This window comes from Chelonia mydas, chromosome 2, assembly GCF_015237465.2.
Source record: "Chelonia mydas isolate rCheMyd1 chromosome 2, rCheMyd1.pri.v2, whole genome shotgun sequence".
Classification (NCBI taxonomy): Eukaryota; Metazoa; Chordata; order Testudines; family Cheloniidae; genus Chelonia; species Chelonia mydas.
This window is the reverse complement of record NC_057850.1, coordinates 254821268-254840449: the sequence shown is the minus strand read 5'-3', so window position 1 is coordinate 254840449 and position 19182 is coordinate 254821268. Positions and strand designations below refer to the sequence as shown.

Here is a 19182-nt window from a genome sequence, read left to right as displayed (position 1 = left end):
CTGATGTGTCTGCACAGCACCTTACGCAGTGGGGTTCTGACCTTTGGGTGAGGCCTCCAACCACTAGTATGCAAATAAATGAGAGGTGGCCGTGGTCAGTGAGTTGCATGTGCCGGTGTGTGTAGACAATGAGTCTGATTCACCATTGCCTGGCGCCTTGTGGCATCACGTTCACCAGTGCCGAGGGGTCGTAAAACCACGACTGTTCGGATCTAGCCGCATTTTACATTCATTTTGCCCGGGAGTACCTGAGGGCACAAGGTGCAGTGCAGCAAAGAATCTGCAGGAGGCGCTGGCTCGCACCAAGTCAGCTTGCCTGAACAAAAGGCCAGGCAGGTGGCCACCCCACAACTACATTAAGACATCATAACTTTGACTAATTTGTAAACAGTCTGAAAGGACATCCTCCCTCCCCCCAAAAGGGAGAGCTGTCTCTTTAAACCCTGAGGATATGACCTCTTGTCCTCTCCGTTTATAAAAAAAAAAAGAGAGAGAGAGAAAGTCAGACTGCTGCCTTGTTAAACTCTCCCCCCTTTTGTGATGAAAATGGGGGAAAACAATGGTTATTCCTCCAGCTTCTGTTTTCTCTTTTTGTCATTCATGCTCTGGGTCCTTTCTGTTTATTTATTGATTCAGATCCCTTGTCAACACTCAACCTGCTTCTAAGTTTTTTTTAACACCTTTTTACTCTCTTCCAAATCTGCATTCCCCCTCTTCCTCAAGATACAAAACAGATGGGAAGCTTTTTTCTCCATTTCCCTTCCTCTTGGACAGGCTCCTGTTCCATCCTCAGACTTTATTCACCATAAGCCAGGGATGAGTGATTTTTGATGAGTGTATTAAATAACACTTGATTATTATTATTATTATTATTATTATTTTTAGCATCATCCACTTGGCAAAGCTCAGGCAAATAGCTCTGGGGCCTGATTCTTCACTCCTCTCTAGTTGGTGGAGACTTGGGATCATTTTAGCTAGGCTAGTCAATTTCATGACAACTTTGCAAGGCTGATATTAAATATATATTGTCTTAAAGAAATCCAGGGCCAGATGTTCAACTCATGTATAACTTTGCTTACTGACTTTTTGTCCCAAGTTTGTACAGCACCTGTTCCATAACTGTTAACCAATGTGGTTACACTAGCTGGCAATCTGGCCCTCGGTCTTCAAATTCTATCCATCTTTCCTGGTTGGTCTTATTAATTCATCACAGTGGGATATGCTCTATGGATAAATAGAAGAGACTCCAGTCTCCGGCTTTCAATCTAAAGCCTTTTAGCAGCATGAAAATTCCTGTTTTAAAAACATATCATACTGCAAAGGCAGGATTGGGCCTCAAATTTTAATCTGTTGATTAAATGTCACTTTGGTTCTAAGGAAATAATATTTTGAGTTGAATTCATAAAAAGGACAAAATTCTGAACCCAAGGGGTTTTTATTTTTTTAATCCATTGTTGTCAGTTTAAGACCAAATATGGCAAGCTTTTCTTTTTGAAAAGTTTGTGGCATATAATAGGAATTGTTTAGAACCTCTAGAGTTTCTTGGGTTTGTTGATTTCATAAGGAAGTCTCCATTTCATATAAAACACCCTGGTCTTGTCTTTGTTTTTTCCCAAAGTGTCACCCAAAATTATGCTTACTAAAAGTACAAAGGAAAAAAGGAAAAATTAAGAGCCAGATCTTGTATTTAGGGTTGCCAATTTTGGTTGGATATATTCCTGGAGGTTTCATCACATGACATAATCTTTAATTAAAGATTAACCTTTTAATTCCTGGACACTCCAGGACTATCCTGGAGGGCTGGCAGCCCTGCCTGTAGTCCTTAGGCTGGATTTAGGGGGGAATACTCACTGACTTCAGCAAAATCTTGCCTGATGCCCCAATCCTGCAACTACGTATATACTGGGCATCCGTGCTATTGATTTCTTGCGCAATGCTCGCTGTAATAAGCACTACAAGTTTGCAGGATCGGGGCCTAAGAGAGGAAACCCTTGGCCCAGAAACGTTTGCATTGGAGAGAATAGGTGACTGTAGCTCTGCTTAGAGAGATGCCATACAGGCTCAGCTCTTAGGGTACGTCCACACTGATAAAAGATGGCCGCCGCTGGCCTGGGTCAGCTGACTCACAGAGCTTGGGCTGCAACGCTGTAAGATTGCAGTGTAGACGCTCGGGCTCTGCAAGCCCCAGTCAGCTGGCCTGGACTTTGAGACTGTGTGCTGGGGTTTTTATATCTCAGTATGGTCATATCCTTAGAGATTGAGACTGTGCATACTCGTGCACATAAAGTAATTGTAGCCTCCTGAAAGGCCCCATTGAAATCAACTGGACTAGACCCAGGAGTAGCTACTCGTGTATGTAAGAGCAGGATCGGGCCCTCGACAATGACCTTTGAGCTTGGTCTTGCATTCTTTCCTTGGGCAAAACTTCCTGTGGCGTCTATTTGCCTGAGTCAGGCCTGAAGAATCTATATCCGTTCAAATACACAACATGTTGGTATTTGCATTCCCAGGTGTCGGACTCCTAAGTATGAGTTTTGCTGGACTGGAGCCAGAGTCTCAGGATTGAGCCCCTATTGGTCAGATCCTTCAGCCTTTCTGCAGGTTCAACTCCCCAGGCAATCTAGAATTTTGAATTTGCAAAGAATGCAAGATTGGTCCTTCGGTGCCTGGGAGAAATTCATTTTCTATAATTATTCAGTCCATTTGTGAAGGAGCAAAACCCTTTTTGATGATACCATCACGTACGAAAAAAAACAGATTTCTACACTTTCACTGATGGAATCATTGAATATCCCCCTTTACACCACTGAAAACGAGAGCAGAATTGGGCCCAGTGTCACTGAACCATGCATTTTTGTGTGGCAATAACGTGGATCATTCATCTTTAAAACAGGTTTAGGGGAAACCAGATTGGTTTTTATTCCATTTGTTAATGAAAATCGCCATCCAGTGACTTCCCCAGGGCAGGCCCTTTAATTGTATTTCGTTCGATCAGGGAATAACTACTTGGGGGGTGCAATCCTGCAAAGCTTTGTAAACTCGCTTAGCAAGCAAACATCCTAGGGACCCCCTGTGACCCAGCCACAAATGTGAAGGCTCTCGCCATCTCTGGCGCCACCGATTCTTCTTAGTCCTTATCAGGTGTGTGACCATGAAACAGGGAACCCCACGTGGGACTATACGGACCATTCGCTTTCTGTACCGTTTGTTTCCTTTCCACTGTGTTTTCTTGCTGCACCACTAGGGGAGCCAAAGTTACACCAGGTAGAGTCCTGCCTCTCCTACACACAACAGCGAGCAAGCGGGTTGCTGATTCCAGTTGGCAAAGAGGGGACATGCCCAGGGTCACACAACAGGTCAGTGGCAGAGCCAGGAATAAAACCCACCAGACTCACAATCTGGGGTGCTAGTCACTAGCATACCCTGCCTTTCTCCACTGCCTTTTTACTTTGTTGATTTGGGCCACAGCATCTCCTTGGGATGCCAAACACAAGTGCCAGGCAAGTATGGCTGGTGAGCATGGAAGATGTGAGAGAGAAGTTTATAATCCTTCTTCTTCCACGCCCCCACCCCTGCAAGATAACAGTGGCCCTTCCACGCAAGAACTGCAGAACTGGAGCTCCACGCAAACTGTCCCCTTGGCCTTATGAGTGAGATGATCTGCAGGGAAATACAGAGGGTCTGGCACTTTGCATAGGGGGAAGTGCATGTCTCAAAATGATGGCTTTCTGGACCCATAGTTCCATCTGATCAAAAGGCCATGCCCGTACCAGTCCCCTGTGGTCCCAAACTCTTCCGCCTTGAGGGGACATCATCTCAGGAACTCTGGGCAGTTCACCATACTGAATTTCCCCTCAGCAGTGCTTGCCCCTAGAAGGCAATGGTGTTGCCTTTCAGTTATCTTTCTGTAAATACGGTGGAGGGAGATCAGCAGCACTGAAATTTTCCAACATCCCATCTGGCAGTGACATCGAATAATCTTACACAATTCAAGCCATTTACCTAAGAACTCCCTGGCCAGATGCTTGGCTGGTGTCAATACATGCAGCTCGACTGAAGTCAACAGAGCTATGCACGCTTATGCTGCTGAGGATCTAGCCCTGAGTGTGTGCTGGGGCTATTAAGTCCTACCAGCAGAATCTTACATTTGATGGCACATACTTTAAGAACCCGGCTGATTATATTACGTGTGTGTTGAAAAACCCTTTCCAGCCCCAGTGGCAACTTTCCCAGCCTCCACTTCCTCACTACAGGGCAGGCTTATACATAAATCCAGCTGATCATAGCAAGCTGGTGGAGGAGGCGCTGGGATGGGTAGCAAGAGTTGTGGCTTTGATTTGCAGATCTACCATCGATTTGCATTGCGGTCCGGTCACTTAACCGTTCCCTGCCTTCATTTTCCCATCTGTACAATGGGGAGAATGCTACTTATTAACCTGTTAATTATGTTACTGTAGCACCTAGGCCCCAGCCAAGACTGGGATCTAAGCACTGTACAAATGCAAAACAAGAGTCAGCCCTTGCCCCAAAGAACAACCAAGACCTAATGTGGGAGGGCAAACAGAGGTGAAGTCACTTGCCTGGCATCACACAGCAGCTCAGTGGCTGACTCAGGAATGGAACCCAGGTCTCCTGGAGCCAGCTCCAGCATGGATCCTTGCTGTTGTTGTGAGGATAAAGTTAATGCTCACAATGTGCTCTGAGCTCTTAGCTGCAGGGTGCTGTTGAAAAGCAAAGTACCCTTGATTTACTCAGAGTCCTTCTCATAAAGGACAGCATGTGTTGGGGAAAAAGCCATATTTAGATGCTGTTTAGACCCCTCAGTATAGTGTACACACACACACACACACAGAGCTGCCCCTTTCCTCTGCCGCAGGCTCTGCTCTTAATGACATTCTTGCTTCTGCCATGCTAGCCACAGTTGTAACAAATGCTCTCCAGGGAGGGGCTGGGTTTGGGGGCAAAGGAGGGCAAGAGAAGTGATGCAGCAGGATGTTTCTCACCCATGTGGCAGCCGGTTAGTGGGTCAGGCTACCTGCCTTCCTATCAGGCTGTCTTCTTGCAGCCCCACATAGCTCTTCTCTTGCCCCTGCGCCCACGGTTCTTTAGTTCCTTGCAGCAAAAGTGGAGGCCTTTTCGACTACAGTACAGCCCATCTGGGCTCTGGTGGAAATTCCCTGTCACTCAAAGTGGGGTCCAGCTCCTAAGTTCTGTTCTCCCCTTACCAATGGGAGTGGTGCCCACAGATTTCAATATCTGAATGAACAGGCTTGGAGCTCACATCTGGTAGTTACACTGACTACCTGACCCCTTGGCTATCCAGGCTAGTTCATGACCTCCATTTCCACCACCACCTCCTCCTGCCTCCTGACCAAGGCTCCAGTGACCATTGTATCTTTCATCAGAAGATTTCAAACACTAAGGAACTAATTCTTGCAGCATGCCCTGGAAGGCAGGTAAATATCTATGTTCTCGTTTTACAGAGAGGAGAAACTGAGGCAGTGAGCCGTTCAGGGCCTACTCCTGCTCCCATTGAAGTCCGTAGCAAAACTGGCAGTGCCTTCAGGGGTGCAAGATCCGGCCCATAAATGACTTCCTCAAGGTCACAAAAGGAAGGCTGTCGAGCCAGATCCTCAACTGGTGCAAATCGGTGTCGCTCCATTGACTTCAATGCCTGATTTACACCAGCTGGGGATCTGGTTCCTGTCTCCTGTATTTTAACCACAGCCCACATTCTCCCCGACACTGCAAATTACAGCAACTAGGGGCCCGATCCTACCTACATTTACTCCTTGTGGTAGCCCCATTGCAGGACGTAGTTCCCTGGAAATCAGTGGGGCTAAACACAACCTGAGTACAGATTAGCAGGTGACTCTTTGCAGGATTGGGCCCTAAGAGACGACCAAAGATGGGCAGAAAATGCAGCAATTTACCTTGATACAAACGATCCTAAGTCAGCGAAGCCAGTGGAAACTCTGCAATCGGCCACAGAATCAGGTCCTAGAAAGACTGCTGTGTCAGCGAGGCTAATGTTAATTAGCTATAACCAATCCCCGGCCGCATTATTAATAACCCTAACCACTATTGCCAAGGGTAGGTATGGAGAGTATTTTCCATTAGCTGGTTTATGCATAGCTAATGATCATCAAAGCATCTTGGAAAATAATGCCCGTTCTGGTGGGCCTGGGACAAGGCATCCTGCAGGAATGCAAATCACTCCGGGTGGGGCGAAGCCATTGCCCCTCTGCAGGCTGGGGTGTGGCCCTTAGCACCTGCCCAAGCGTTTGTCTGTAACTCGGCCAGGAAAGCTTCGCTCCTTGGCTCAAGCCCTTACAAAGGACACTCTAAGAGTGGCCAAATTCCTCCCCAAACTTCCTGGCCTGGTATGATTATTTGAAGGAGACGACAGCGCCACGCCACCCCGGGTGCAATGAAAAAGACCTGGCGTAGGAATGAATAGCAGGGCTGTAAAATAAGCCGCAGCTGCCTGGTAAAGAAACAGGATCCACTTCTTGGCTATTGTATGTATGTATTGGGCCCGGGACTGGGCTGGGCTGTCTCCATCCTCCCTAAAAAGCGGCTGAATTTGTATCTTCAGGTCGATTCTGGTGCTTCCCTGGTCATATTTCCAAGGCGGTGGGGCCTACGTTTAAAGCCCTCCAAGAAACAAACGAATGGGCCTCGGGAGCGATTTGCTAAGAGCCCCCCTCCCCGCCCCCCAGCCATCCCCTTGCAGCGCTGGGAGGCAGAAAGCGGCTGTCGCTTGGAGAGATCTCCAGGCGTTTGGGGCACGAGGGGGAGGCGTGTGTCCCTCCGAGTCTGCACGGTGAGCAATTCCCCTGGAAAAGCCAGAGAAATCCCCTCCTTTGAACGCCTCAGCGCTCGGGTCTTTCCCGCAAGGTTGTCATTGGGTGGGATTTTCCTAAGACGCAGGGAAAGTCCTTAAAATGGGGGGGGGGGGTTTCACCCCCTCCCCTCCACCTCTCTCTCCTTCTTTCTTTCTAGTCCCACCTTGTGCAATGCTCTTCCTTTTCTCCCGCAGCCTCTTTGGCTCCGGAGCCCTCCGAGGAGGCGAGATTGGGGGGGATTAATACAACACAACACAATACAACACAACACCACTGCAGCATCAGGCCGACCGAGCATCGGTTCCTGCTCTGGAAGGAAACAGCATCGAATCCCGTTGGGCTGCAAGAGCGTGATGGGTTCCTGCAAAATTGGCCATATAGCCTCGATTTCCGCTCACCTCTTCTCATTTCTTGGCAGGGTGGGAACAAAGATCCTTCTCTCTCTCCCCCCCCCCCAATAAAAACCAGATCCTTGCCCATTTCCAGGGGCCAGGATCAGGCTCATTACAGACACCCCAGAATGCGGTACGTTTCAGGTTTAGTTTCATCCGGATTTCTTCGATATATTTTAAAAAATTAAATTGCTATTTTCCCCTTAGACTGGGTGTCTGTAGCGGGGGGACTGTATCTGCAATCCTGGATAAAAAGGAAAATTAAAGTTTGGTTTAAACCGACACACGGTCCACGCCCTCCTCCAATACAAGCGTGAAATAAAAATCTGAGCTTGATTGTATCTTTCCTCAGCGACTGAGAAACTCTGCGAGTCAAGCCTCTCTTTCAATGTTGTCTTTACCTCTCTCTTTGCTAACAAACAGGAAATGCCCATGTAATATCAAAGTAATCGTTATTATTCCGCATTTAAAAAAAAACCCCATCTGGTTGCATTTCTCCACTCCGGTCCCACCCACGTCCCCCACTGCAAGATCCCAAACCAGCCCGGGGTAGCCGGATATCTGACACGTTGTCTCAGATACAGTTGTTTTTCAACAATATGTTCCAAAACAGCAAGGAAATCTGGCCACCTTTCCCCATGTCTGGCAGCTCCAGAATTCATTTGTTAAATTCCTGCTGCAGCAAAAAGAGTTGGTTTCATTCCGTTTCCATACACCCTGTCCCCCACCCCCATGACGGAAAGTGTCGCAAGCTACAATTAAACAAACTGGATCGTTTATTAATCCTCGTTTGGGGTCGATCTGATGGATGAAGTCGTCTGAAGCCACGTGCTGGCGAAATTGACTTGCGAATCTTTTAAATCATTGTGGGGATCCATCTGAAGGGTTGCATGAGGGGGTTGATGTTTGAGCCGAGGTCTGCACTGGCGCTCTGGGGTGGTGGGAAAGGGGAGTGCGTGCGTGTGTGTGTGTGGAAATCCTCTCTCTCTCTTTTCATGCAAAAAGAAACTTTCTCAAAAGTTCGTTCAAACGTCTCAGGCTAGGAAAAGCAGATTGATGATGAAGATAAGAGGGTAAAAAAAAAAAAAGACAGACCGAGCAAGTAAAAACAAACAAATAAACACACGCCCCCAAAAATAACCTCACAGATGTATGTGTTTTTGCATTTTAGTAGCTTCTACCCAGGGAGTGAAATCCGGGCAGGTTGTTATAGCTACCCTAATCCACAGGGGTCCCCCCCCCCCACATCTATTTAAACCCCCTAAATCTTCCTTCCCCCTTTTTAAAACTACATTTTATCTCTGGCTTGTGGGCCAACATGCCCCTAATGAGTATTAAAACACTATCTCCTTGCAATTAGCTCATTCCTGCCTTCCCGCTCCTGATTGACAGAGCAAGCAGAAGCACCCAGAATTCTCCCTTTGGCAATAAGTGCTGATTGGGTCCTTCTACAGAGAGCGACTTCAAACTTTTTTTTCTTTTTCTTTTTTTTTTTTTTTTAATATTTGCCTTCAGTGTCTTGGCTGAGAGAAGAGTTTTTTACCTCTCTGGGATTTTTTTTTTTTTTCTCGAGAGGAGTTGGGGAAGGAAGAGAGAGGATTATTTACCTGGTTGGGCTGAGTTCATTCGATTTGATTTGTTTTTTTTTTTTATTCAAACAATCATCGTAAAGCAGAAGAAAGGCAAGCGTTGGCAACTCTGGTTGAATTTTTTAAAAAAAAAATACCCCCAAACTTTTCATCAACTTTTGGCGATGGGCTGTTTTGGATATTTCCTGTTTCTTTGTGGGCTGAGTCGAGCTATGTCAAGTTACCCAATCTGGTGGTAAGTTTGATTCTTCTTGTTCTTTTTTAATTTAAAAGGATCCCCCCCCCCTCCGCTTTTCTGTAACTCCTGCTTTTTATGATGCCTTGAAATTCTCCATTCGTTGCCCCTTAGCTAAAGAAGTGGAATTGTTGCAACCCCGGAAAGTTTTTTTTTTAGAATCCGCATTTCACCTCGTTTATTTAGACATTCGCTTTGTTTATTATGACTGGGTTATACCTGGTCTCGCGTCATGCTGCTGTAAAAGAGAGGGAGAAGGAGAGAGATCGAAAGTTATTTTTTTTAAAAGGGCTTTGATCCTCTCCTGCGAAGAACAAAAGGCACTGACTGAATTAAAGAGATAATGATACAAGTTGACATGAGTATTTCAAGGTGATTTTGAGCTAGTCAGGTGGAAGGAAAGGGGGGTGGAGGATGAAAACATTTCCCCCTTGCTTTAAGGAATATTAAAAAAAAAATCAAACAAACAAGAAGTAGGTGAGACAGGATTGAACAACCTGGACTAGTTATGTAAAGAAAAGATAGAGAATCGGTTAAAGCAAGGACTGGGACAGATTTCTCGATATAGACTTTTATATTATATAGATTATATTGTGTATTATGGGATTTGGTGGTGGAGGGGTAAGATGTTGTTCCTAAAGCTTCTGGAAACTTGGAAGTGATGGGCCAGATTCGGAACTTAACTTAAGGGCTAAATCTTAATGGGTCCAGAGGAAATCAGAGCAGAATCGGGCCCTACGGGTTATATACTCTCTAGGGCAGCGAGGCGGGGGGATGCCACCTTGGCTCCGCTGGCAAGAGCAGACAGTAAACCGGGGGTGAGAACACCCAGACAGACGTTTGTTGTGGTGCTCTGCTCCTTGAAACCCAAATAACACCATTCGGGGAAAAGCAAAGCTCCCCCCCCCCCCACCCCCCCAGTACCCGTGGCTTCCATTCTGCAGTGTGGAAATAACCACTCCGTTTCCCTCTGAATCTGGGGCGAGTTTATACCTATCGGCTCCCCTTTTCACGTCAAAACATATGATTGATAACATGGGGGGGGGGGGGGGGACACAGCCGAAGAGGCGCATTCCTAATAAAGTCGTTGGGAACAGATCTTCGCCTAAATTCGGCTTTTTTCCTCTCTGTCGCTCTGGAACTCACAATTGCTGTCGAGAGGGAGGCGAAACAGACAAGATGCACGAAAGATACATTCGTCTCCAGTGACCAGCCTTGTAATCCAAGGGGGTGGGGGTGGTGTCTCATCTAACCGTATTAATGCCCCCCCCCCCGCAACTTCACTGCTTCTCACAGCCCAGCTGCGGCGAGGAAAACACACCGCGGCCAAGGGGAGAGCAGGTGTGAGAAAGGAAGGACAGATTTTTCCCCTCCAAAAGCAAGATGCCTGGGATAGGGTTTTCCTTGTGTAACTTGTAAATACCGTTGCAGTTCTTTACTCCCCCCCCCCCCCCCCCCCCCCCCCGGCTCAGATCGATTCAGGGCATTAATTCACTGAGACCTGATGAAACACACAGAGTGTTGTCCTGAGAGGCCGGTTGAATGTTGCAACCCTATCCCTTTAAGAGATCCTTTTAGCGCTTCCACCACAAAAGCACAGGAAAGTAAGGGGTGCTGAGGAAGGCATGAAGCTGCAGATCTACTGTAATTACTCAGTTTAGGTAACTGGAATGAGGGAAACCCTCGCAGAGAAAGGTCCTGCTTTGGAAGCGGTTCCTGAGCAAGGCGCAGGAAACAAATACAAGCGAGCCTTCAGCAAGGCACGGGTCTGCAGAAATGCTGAGGAACCCCAGTGAGGTGCTGCAAATACCAGCTGATTTCACTGGACCCATAAGTGCCCCAGTGAAGTTCCCCCAGCAGGAATGTGGTGCAATCTCCGGGCTGTGTCAATGTTTGCCTGCGTGTGTAGGGAAGGCAGGTAGTGTACGGGGGGGGGGGGGGGGGGGGGGTGATCAAAATCGCACACCCTGTGGATGCGCGCGCGCAGAGAGAATTTTCAGTAACATGCTCCAGTCTAGCCCAACCATGTTATCATGACGTCTGATCTGATCAATTCCCGAACAAAATATGCTTCCCGGGTGTATTTCTGCCCATCCACTCGAACATGCTGATGTGAAATTTGCATGCTGCAATCGAGGTCTTTATTTGATAGGCGATCGAGGTTTAGGAGAAGAAAGGAGGGCGCAGGGAACTGCGGGAAACGATATTGGTAGCATACCTGGATCTGTTCTCGCTCTGTGTAGATATGTGGAGAGGAAGGGGTGTTGAAGGCAGAAACCCCAACTATTTCAGGTATGTCTGAAGCAGGGAATTCGCTTGAATGGGAGAAGGGTAATAAAATGCAAATGTGTTCCTGATAAGACAAGCAAACTGAACACCTGGACTGGAATCATTAAAAAGCGATCTTTTATTCACAGCCTCCATAGAACTTATAATTAGAAACTCTCTGCTACATTCCTGATTGGAGAAGGAAATGCATTCCACCGATACCAACATAAATATTCCCTTGTCACCTGTCCCAGGGAAAAGAGGAGGAGTGGGGGATGGGGGGGGGGTGTCTACATTTCCCCCCATGAAAGTCCGGGAAGATCAAATCAGTTGCAGCCAAAGTTAGAGTGAGAATCGTGACTCGACCACTGTTGAGTTAATTTCCATGCGATGCAACACGCAGGAGAAGGTGATGGGACCCCCCCCCCCCCCCCCTTTGCGAAAATACAGGGGAAGGAGGCTCTTCTCTCTGCTGTATCGGCCGGGAGTTAGGGCAGAAGGGGTCGGAGCAGCACCCGTGCAAGGCTGTTAGGGCATCAGGTGTTGTTCCCTGATGTGGGGGCGGGGGTGGGTGTGTTTTAAAACTTGCACCAGGAAACGGCGTGAGAGCTGATGCAAAGCGGCATTGCTGGCATCTCCTTTCCAAACAGGGCGAGACACCCCCGGGGCATGGAATTGCAAAGGAAATGTTGATTGGAGGGGGGGGGGGTCTTTTTGTTGTTGTGATTTTAGCGGCCTAAATCCTCCCCGGGTTTATTCCCAGGCGAGATTAGACGCCCCTCGTTTGGCTGAAGAGGAAGGCGCAGGCATTGGGTGCCCCGGGTCCTTTCCGTGGGAAAGCACAAGCCCAAGTCACATTAGAGAGGGTAGGGGAGAAAAAACCCGGAGTCTGGAGTGCGGGGGTGTGTGGGGGGGGGGGGGGGGGTGTGGGTGTGTCCTTCTTTGGTTTTCCTGATAAGGATTCGTATACAAACCACCAAATCTGCAGTGGGATTGAAGATTGCACTTCAGAAGGAGACTCGAAATCCGTTGTTTATTCAAGCCCCCCCCCCCAAAAAAAACCCAAAAAAACCAAACCCGTATTGTGATCTGGCAATTCCAAACACTCTTATTTTGGGAGGTCTAAACTTGCTTAGTCTGAGTAAGAAGGAAACAAACAGCTCGTTGCCTCTGTTCCTCCCCCCTCATTTGTATATCACCCCCTAAAGCAGCCTGTAGCTACTTAGAAACTTGCAGCCGAGATGAGCCATGTGTCATGCATATTCCCCTTCTGTCCCCACCATCAAACAACTGGCATAATGCCGGCCTCTGTCTAACACGTAAACGGCCCTAATGCATTTAGCTCCAGGACATTTCCATTGCATTGGGCTTCTAGGCAAACTTCTCAACCAGAAAAGGCAGGCAGGGACTCGGGAAGGACATTCTCTTTATGAGCTTTGGTTGCTTAGTCTCCTCTGTGGGGTAAGCTAGCTGGACCCATACTCTGTGTGTGTGTTGTGTATTGTGTCTGTGTTGGGGGCGGTGGTTTCAATACACCAAGAAAGCATAATCTATCTATCTATCTATTCTCTTAAATGGATCACCATCGTATTTTAGCCCTGTATGGAAATGAAACATTAATGCAAATTGAGGTGTGTGTAACTTCTGCTCAAGCACAGAGAAGTTAGGTGGAAAAAAAAAAAAACAGCCCAAATATATTTCTAACAAATGCATGTAACTGACCAAGAATGATGGTAAAGGTGAGTTTCTTTCTCATTTTTCCTCCAAACATTTTCCCAGTGAGGGCAGATTAGATCCTGAAATATCTTTTTTCTTTTTTCTCTTTTTTTTAAATAAGATGCAACTATTTCCCCTGGGGCTAATGTTGGGATTTTAAAGTGATGGCAAGTTCCTAAAATACATCCTAGAAAGAAATGAAGTGACCTTTTTCTTTACACCAATGGGTGTCTCAGATGTCTTTTATTAGTGATGTCCTGAGACCCTGAGATGGAGGCAGGTAAATACAGTTCATTCTGTCTATAGGACCAGCTCAACTGTTTTTAGCCCTGGCAGACTAGATGCTGACCACGGTTGCTAGAGATAGGTCAGTTTCCTAGCGTACATTGATTTTGGTGATGTTACTCTGGATTTACACGGGTGTAACTGAGATCTGATCCTTACTGAGGGCCTGATCCTGTTCCCACTAAGATCTCTGGGAGCTTTCCCTTGTGTTTCACAACACAGCACAGAACTCTACTACTTGAGCTAAAAGAGACACTCCATTAGCTAGCAGGAGGAGGAGGCTTTTGTCCTCTAGTGGCCCAGCCATCAAACAAATACTTTGCCAGGATGCTACAGGAGTTCCCTGCCCTTTTTTTCAAGGAGCTGTGTGGGGAGGTGGAAGAGGCAGTGAGTATTTCTACTAATATTATAAGTAATAATTATGTATGTTATGTATTTGTATTACTGTAGCGCCGGAGGTCCCCAGTCATGGATCAGGACTCCATTGTGCTAGGCGCTGTACAAACACAAAGCAAAAAAATTGGTCTCTGTCTCAAGGTGCTTATAATCTAAATATGCTTATAAACTAAATATAAGACAAGAAGAGAAAATGTAATGTGAATAGAAGACCATTTCATGAATAAAGCATGTTTAGATTTAGCGATTCCCCTGCCTGGCTGTGAGATCCATGCACAATAACACCATGTGAGTGACTATAAACATCAGCAAAACTCACGATAAGTCTGGATTCACTGCCCCATATGTGTGAATTGCACATAGTAAACAAACAGCATACATGATGAAAAGTAAATTAGATTTTTTACAGTTCCATCCATGATCTAAAGTGTTACTAGGACTGCATATAGAAAAAGGGATCAGGAATTATTAAAGATGCTGGAGGGATTAATTTAGAAGGAAAACTAATAACACCGGTTAATACTTAGCTCTTATATAGTGGACTTTTATATGTAAAAGAATACAGGGCCAATCCTGCATCAGCTAAAGCAAGGAAGGTGTGGGAAGGGAAGAGCTGTGCAATATCAAGAGCAAACAGGCACTTTAAGTTGGAAAGGTCTTTATTTTAAATTAAGACAGCAAAATAAAACAAGAAAGAACAAAGGTAAAGTCCCCCCTCCACCCACCAACCGAGATAGCCGAGTGTTTATCTCCAACAATCTGCACTGAACTGAGCACTAAATAAACTGAGCACTTTTCTGGAGAAAGCAGAGTAGCTGGTGAGGTAAAGGTGCAGTACACAGAAAACAAAGGCATAATGATTATGTATTTAAGTATGACAGAGGGAGATCTCTACATGTGAGCAGCTGGTTGCTCCACTCCACAGCCTGTCTGCTGCTGCTGTCAGCCTTGGGTACGATAATGTATTTACTTCTGCAGTGCAACCAGAGTAACTGGTTAGGGCCCCCATTCTGCAATGATCTCTGTGTGAGTCGATCCCTGAGCCAGTGTAGTCCCATTGAACATTGCAGGATTGGTGCACCTGCTTCAGAGGAGCCTGGATCAGGTGTTAGGAAGCCATCATCATCCCCATTCTGCCCCCAATTGCTCCAGTGCATAAACTGAGAGTGCATAACAGGCAGCGAGGGAAAGGCCAAGCTGTGCAGAGATTTGTGTGGGATGCGGACTGCCTGCTCCACATTTGTGGTGGCTCTTTGTCTGCCTAAGTTGCTACTCAGAGCCCCTCCGTGTAATACAGTAAGTGGAACTGGAGAAAAAGCACCAAGGACGGACATGTTTGATGTGACATCAGGAGTGCTAGCAGGGCCCCGGCCACAACCAGACAGGACCTCAGCAGGGAACACTGGCCTCTCTGCTGCTCAGGAAAGATCTCTCTCCTTCAACTCTTTCTTGCCATATCGGCTACTGCTGATGAAACACTCTGCGTCCTGTGCGGGCAAATGGATGATCAATGGAGAAATGGCAGTAGGATCTACAAAGGGTTGAAGGCAGGGGGGAGCCCTAATTGTGCAGAGTGATAGGAAAGGGGTACAAAACTAAGGATAACGGGAAGAGATTCTGAAAGGGAAAACATAGGTTGGATATCAGGAAAGAGTCCCTTGCAGGAGCTGTGTTAGATTGTGGAACAGTTATCAAGAAAAGTAGTCGAAGCCCCATCTATTGAGTCATTTATTTAAAACTAGATTGGACAAAGCCCTTGAAACTATGCAGTAGGAAACAACCCTGCAACAACCCCTCGGGAATGGAACGGATGAGCTAATAGGTCGTTCGGTGTCTGTTTCTAGGATCCAGGTAAGGAAATGTAAGCCCAGGGAGCTGGGTTGTGATCTCAGTCCTGTCAGCAGAAATCAGAGTAATTCAATGGCGTCACTCCAAATTTGCAATGGTTTAACTGATGGCAGAATATAGCTCCAGGATGTCTACTCTGGCAGCATCACTTTAAGAACAGTGATGACAGGACCAGGTGTTCGCTCGAGTTCTGTGGGCCTGATTCAACTCTTGCTCTGATGTGATGCTGCTGAGATCAGTGGAGCCACTCCAGATTTACACTGGAGTGGGTGAGAGCAGAATCACCCCCTCTATCTAGAAAGAAGCACGGATTTTTTTTTTTTTAAATGCAAACCCAGTAGATCCAAGTTTAGACCTGGTTCGCTGAAGCCTTTGAAGACCTGGGTTGAGATTTGGCAGCAACTGAGCATGTGAAGTGAGAGATGATCATTCTTTGGTGAGTGAGGAGGGAGACCTACAGGCAGGTCACCCAAGGGGCAGCATCAGCAGTGGCTGTTGGCATAAGAGCACCTAAGCAATCTCTGGAACTCTGAAATACGTATTCTGTTCACCCGCTTCTGCTCTGCTCTATTACCCATTGTTGCAGCTGAGGTTATTCAGAGGGGATGTTCTCTCTCTTCACTTCCTGTACTATTGGCTAGTGTTGCTGTGGGCTGCTGAACAGCTGGTGTGCTCCACCCCAGAGGTGGATGCACTTCAGTAATGGGTGAAATGATTCATGCACATTAAAAATCTCACAAGTTATGGTTATCGGATCATAGCAATGGCCGGCGCGCCCAACGGAGATCAGGACTCCATTTTGCCAGATGTTGTACAAAACCATAGTCAGAGGCCATCCCTGCATTGGGAATGCTTGCAGTCTAAACAGACAAAGGGCAACAGAAATCACAACTATTATGCCCATTTTACACAAGGGAAACTGAGGCACAGAGCAATTACATGAGATGATTAAAGTCACACCAGAAGCTTGTGACGGGGACAGGAAAATCAAGTTTTCCTAGAATCTGAGTTAGTGTTTTATCTGGGACTCTTCCAGGCTGCCGAGTGCATTTTCAAAAGAAGCTGTTATGTACTCATTTAGGATTTGGTTTGCTCATCACAGATCGTGTGCACCCTCATATTTGTTCTTTTCAGTTTCAAGATAACTTTTTAGGTACGCAGATGAATTGGCCAAAAAAACCCACAAAAGCCTTGTGGAGGGTGAAAACAGTATATCAAGGCAAGGAAAAGTGTTTTCTTTCTCCTCCGCCCCCTCAGAAAAAGTGAACCATTTCTCTTTTTGAGACTTTTTGCCTTAAAAGCCTCACCCACAAAGCACTTCCATTGGTGGTCATTTATACCTATATGGTGCGTCTCTTCTGAGTGGCTCAAAGAACGTCATTAACATGCATTAATCCCTCTGCAAAGAAGGTTAAATAGCATTTTATCCCCATTTTACAGATGGGGAAGCAGAGACAGAGATGTTAGAGCCCTTGCCTAGGGTCAAACGACAAGTCCATGGCAGAGCTAGGAATAGAACCCAGGAGTCCTAACTCCCACTCTCACCACTAGAAAGCAATTCCTCCCCTGTCTGCCTTACAAAGTGTTACATCTTCAGATCCAGTCCTGAAAGTTTTGATTCTTGAGAATCAGTGTTGTCTAGTGGGTTGTCCATTGGACATGCTGCTGGGTGGCCCTGAGCAAGTCACTTCCCTGACCTGTGCCTCAGTTTCCCCATCTGTAAAAGGGGGTGTAACCACCTCTCCTCACAGTCTAGTGCCTCCTTGTTTCTAGAAGCAGCATTACACTCATCTGCCTGTCTAGCAACCCGCCCCCCCCTTTTGTCTGTATCCCCTGTATTGCATCGGTTTATCCCTGTGTGCATGTTCTGGGTCTTAGTCCACGGGCCAAAATGTTTCTCCAGTCCAACATAATATGCTCCAATCAATGGTCAACAAGAAGGTCCTCTGCAGGACTACGTCAAAATTGCCAATTCCACTCTCAGGTCTGCCTCAGGACTAAGGTGATGATATTTCCCAAAGGGAAAAAGGGACACCACATGGGGCTAGCCTGAACCCTTTCCCTCCCCACCCCACCCCCCAGTGCAGAGCTGGCCTGAGCCACTCACCTGAGCCCTGGCCTCATCCCTGCATGGGTCTGGTGTCACGGCTTGCCTGAGCCCTGTCTGCCCCCTGTGCTAGACTGGGGCTGGTGTTTCGGGTCACCCGAGCCCTGCCTCCCCGCTGCGTGGGGCTGGTATTATCGCCACTCCCCCCCCCCCCCCGCATTTTCCCCTAAACCCCACTTTTTTTACAAAAGTGGACATTTGTCCTGTTTGCTCTTGCTGATCAAGTTGGGACAAAGACCCGCTTTCGCCCAAAAATAAAGTCAGGATGCCCGGGACAGGGTTTAAAAAAGGGACTGTCCTGGCCAAAACGGGACATAGGGTCACCCTACTCAGGACATTTCTCACAAGAGCCTACCTTGCTCATGGTGACACTTTCCTTGCAGGACTGTCCTGCCTTCTCTTAGTTCATAGAATCATAGAAGATCAGGGTTGGAAGGGACCTCAGGAGGTCATCTAGTCCAACCCCCTTCTCAAAGCAGGACCAATCCCCAATCAAATCATCCCAGCCAGGGCTTTGTCAAGTTGGGCCTTAAAAACCTCTAAGGAAGGAGATTCCACCACCTCCCTAGGTAACCCATTCCAGTGCTTCACCACCCTCCTGGTGAAAAAGTTTTTCCTAATATCCAACCTAAACCTCCCCCCACTGCAACTTGAGACCATTACTCCTTGAGACCATTACTTCTCTACAGTTTCTCCTCTCCTCGGCTTCTTATAAGGCTCAGGTGTCTAATGATCCTTACCTAACTTGACCCCTTTGGCCGGAAGGCAATCTGTCTAGCAGGTGATGGGAGAAATCCCATCACCCAGGGATTATGATACTGACCTCCTTGGTCAAGGCTTCTGAGATCTACCAATAAAAAATGCCATATAAGAGGAGCTACATATAAATACTTCACCTCTCTGTGCTTTCATTTTCCACCCTTTGTCTAGTTAGATTGTAAGCTTTTAAGGCAGAGTGTTTGTACAGCCCCGAGCACAATTCTTGATCTTACTTGGCACTATTGTATTACAAACAATAATAATTATTACATGTAGGAGTGCATGCAAGTTTGTGCTGTGTCCCAGAATTATCCTTTTTTCCCCCTGTAAAAGTTCCTGTAAGAAAATGAAGTACGTGAGTTTTGCTCATGGGGGGGGGGGGGGGGGGGGGGGAAGGGAAAGGGGGGTAAAAAGTGACTTTTGCCAATATGCTGTTGTTCTTCTCCCTGTTTTTCTTTGTGGCTGACTCAGGTACTTTCGTATTCCTAGAGTGCGTGATTCAAATAGCCAGACTGACTTTCAAAGGACTTTATGGATGTAATGACAGCGCTTAACAAACATTACACACGTGTGTCACAGAAGGAAATCCTCCGGGCTCTGAGTCACAGTGAGCTGCGTTTGGACAGCTGAGAGTTATACAGCACTGTGATGTGGCTACTGGCATGTGTGATATAAACTTGCAGTTCTACGCTGTGTAATCCTGCAAAGACTGATGCACATGCTTGGCTTTATGCCATTG

General features: G+C 46.9%; 1 protein-coding gene across 1 annotated transcript in view; it reads left to right on the top strand.

The window, feature by feature from the left end:
- The first annotated feature begins 7465 nt into the window (after positions 1–7465).
- Positions 7466–19182, top strand: part of WNT3A (Wnt family member 3A) — a 122974-nt gene continuing 111257 nt past the window's right edge. Inside the window, exon 1 of the mRNA XM_037891248.2 lies at positions 7466–9064. Coding sequence (XP_037747176.1) covers positions 8994–9064 — 71 coding nt within the window. The 5' untranslated portion in view covers positions 7466–8993. The remainder of the gene's footprint in view (positions 9065–19182) is intronic.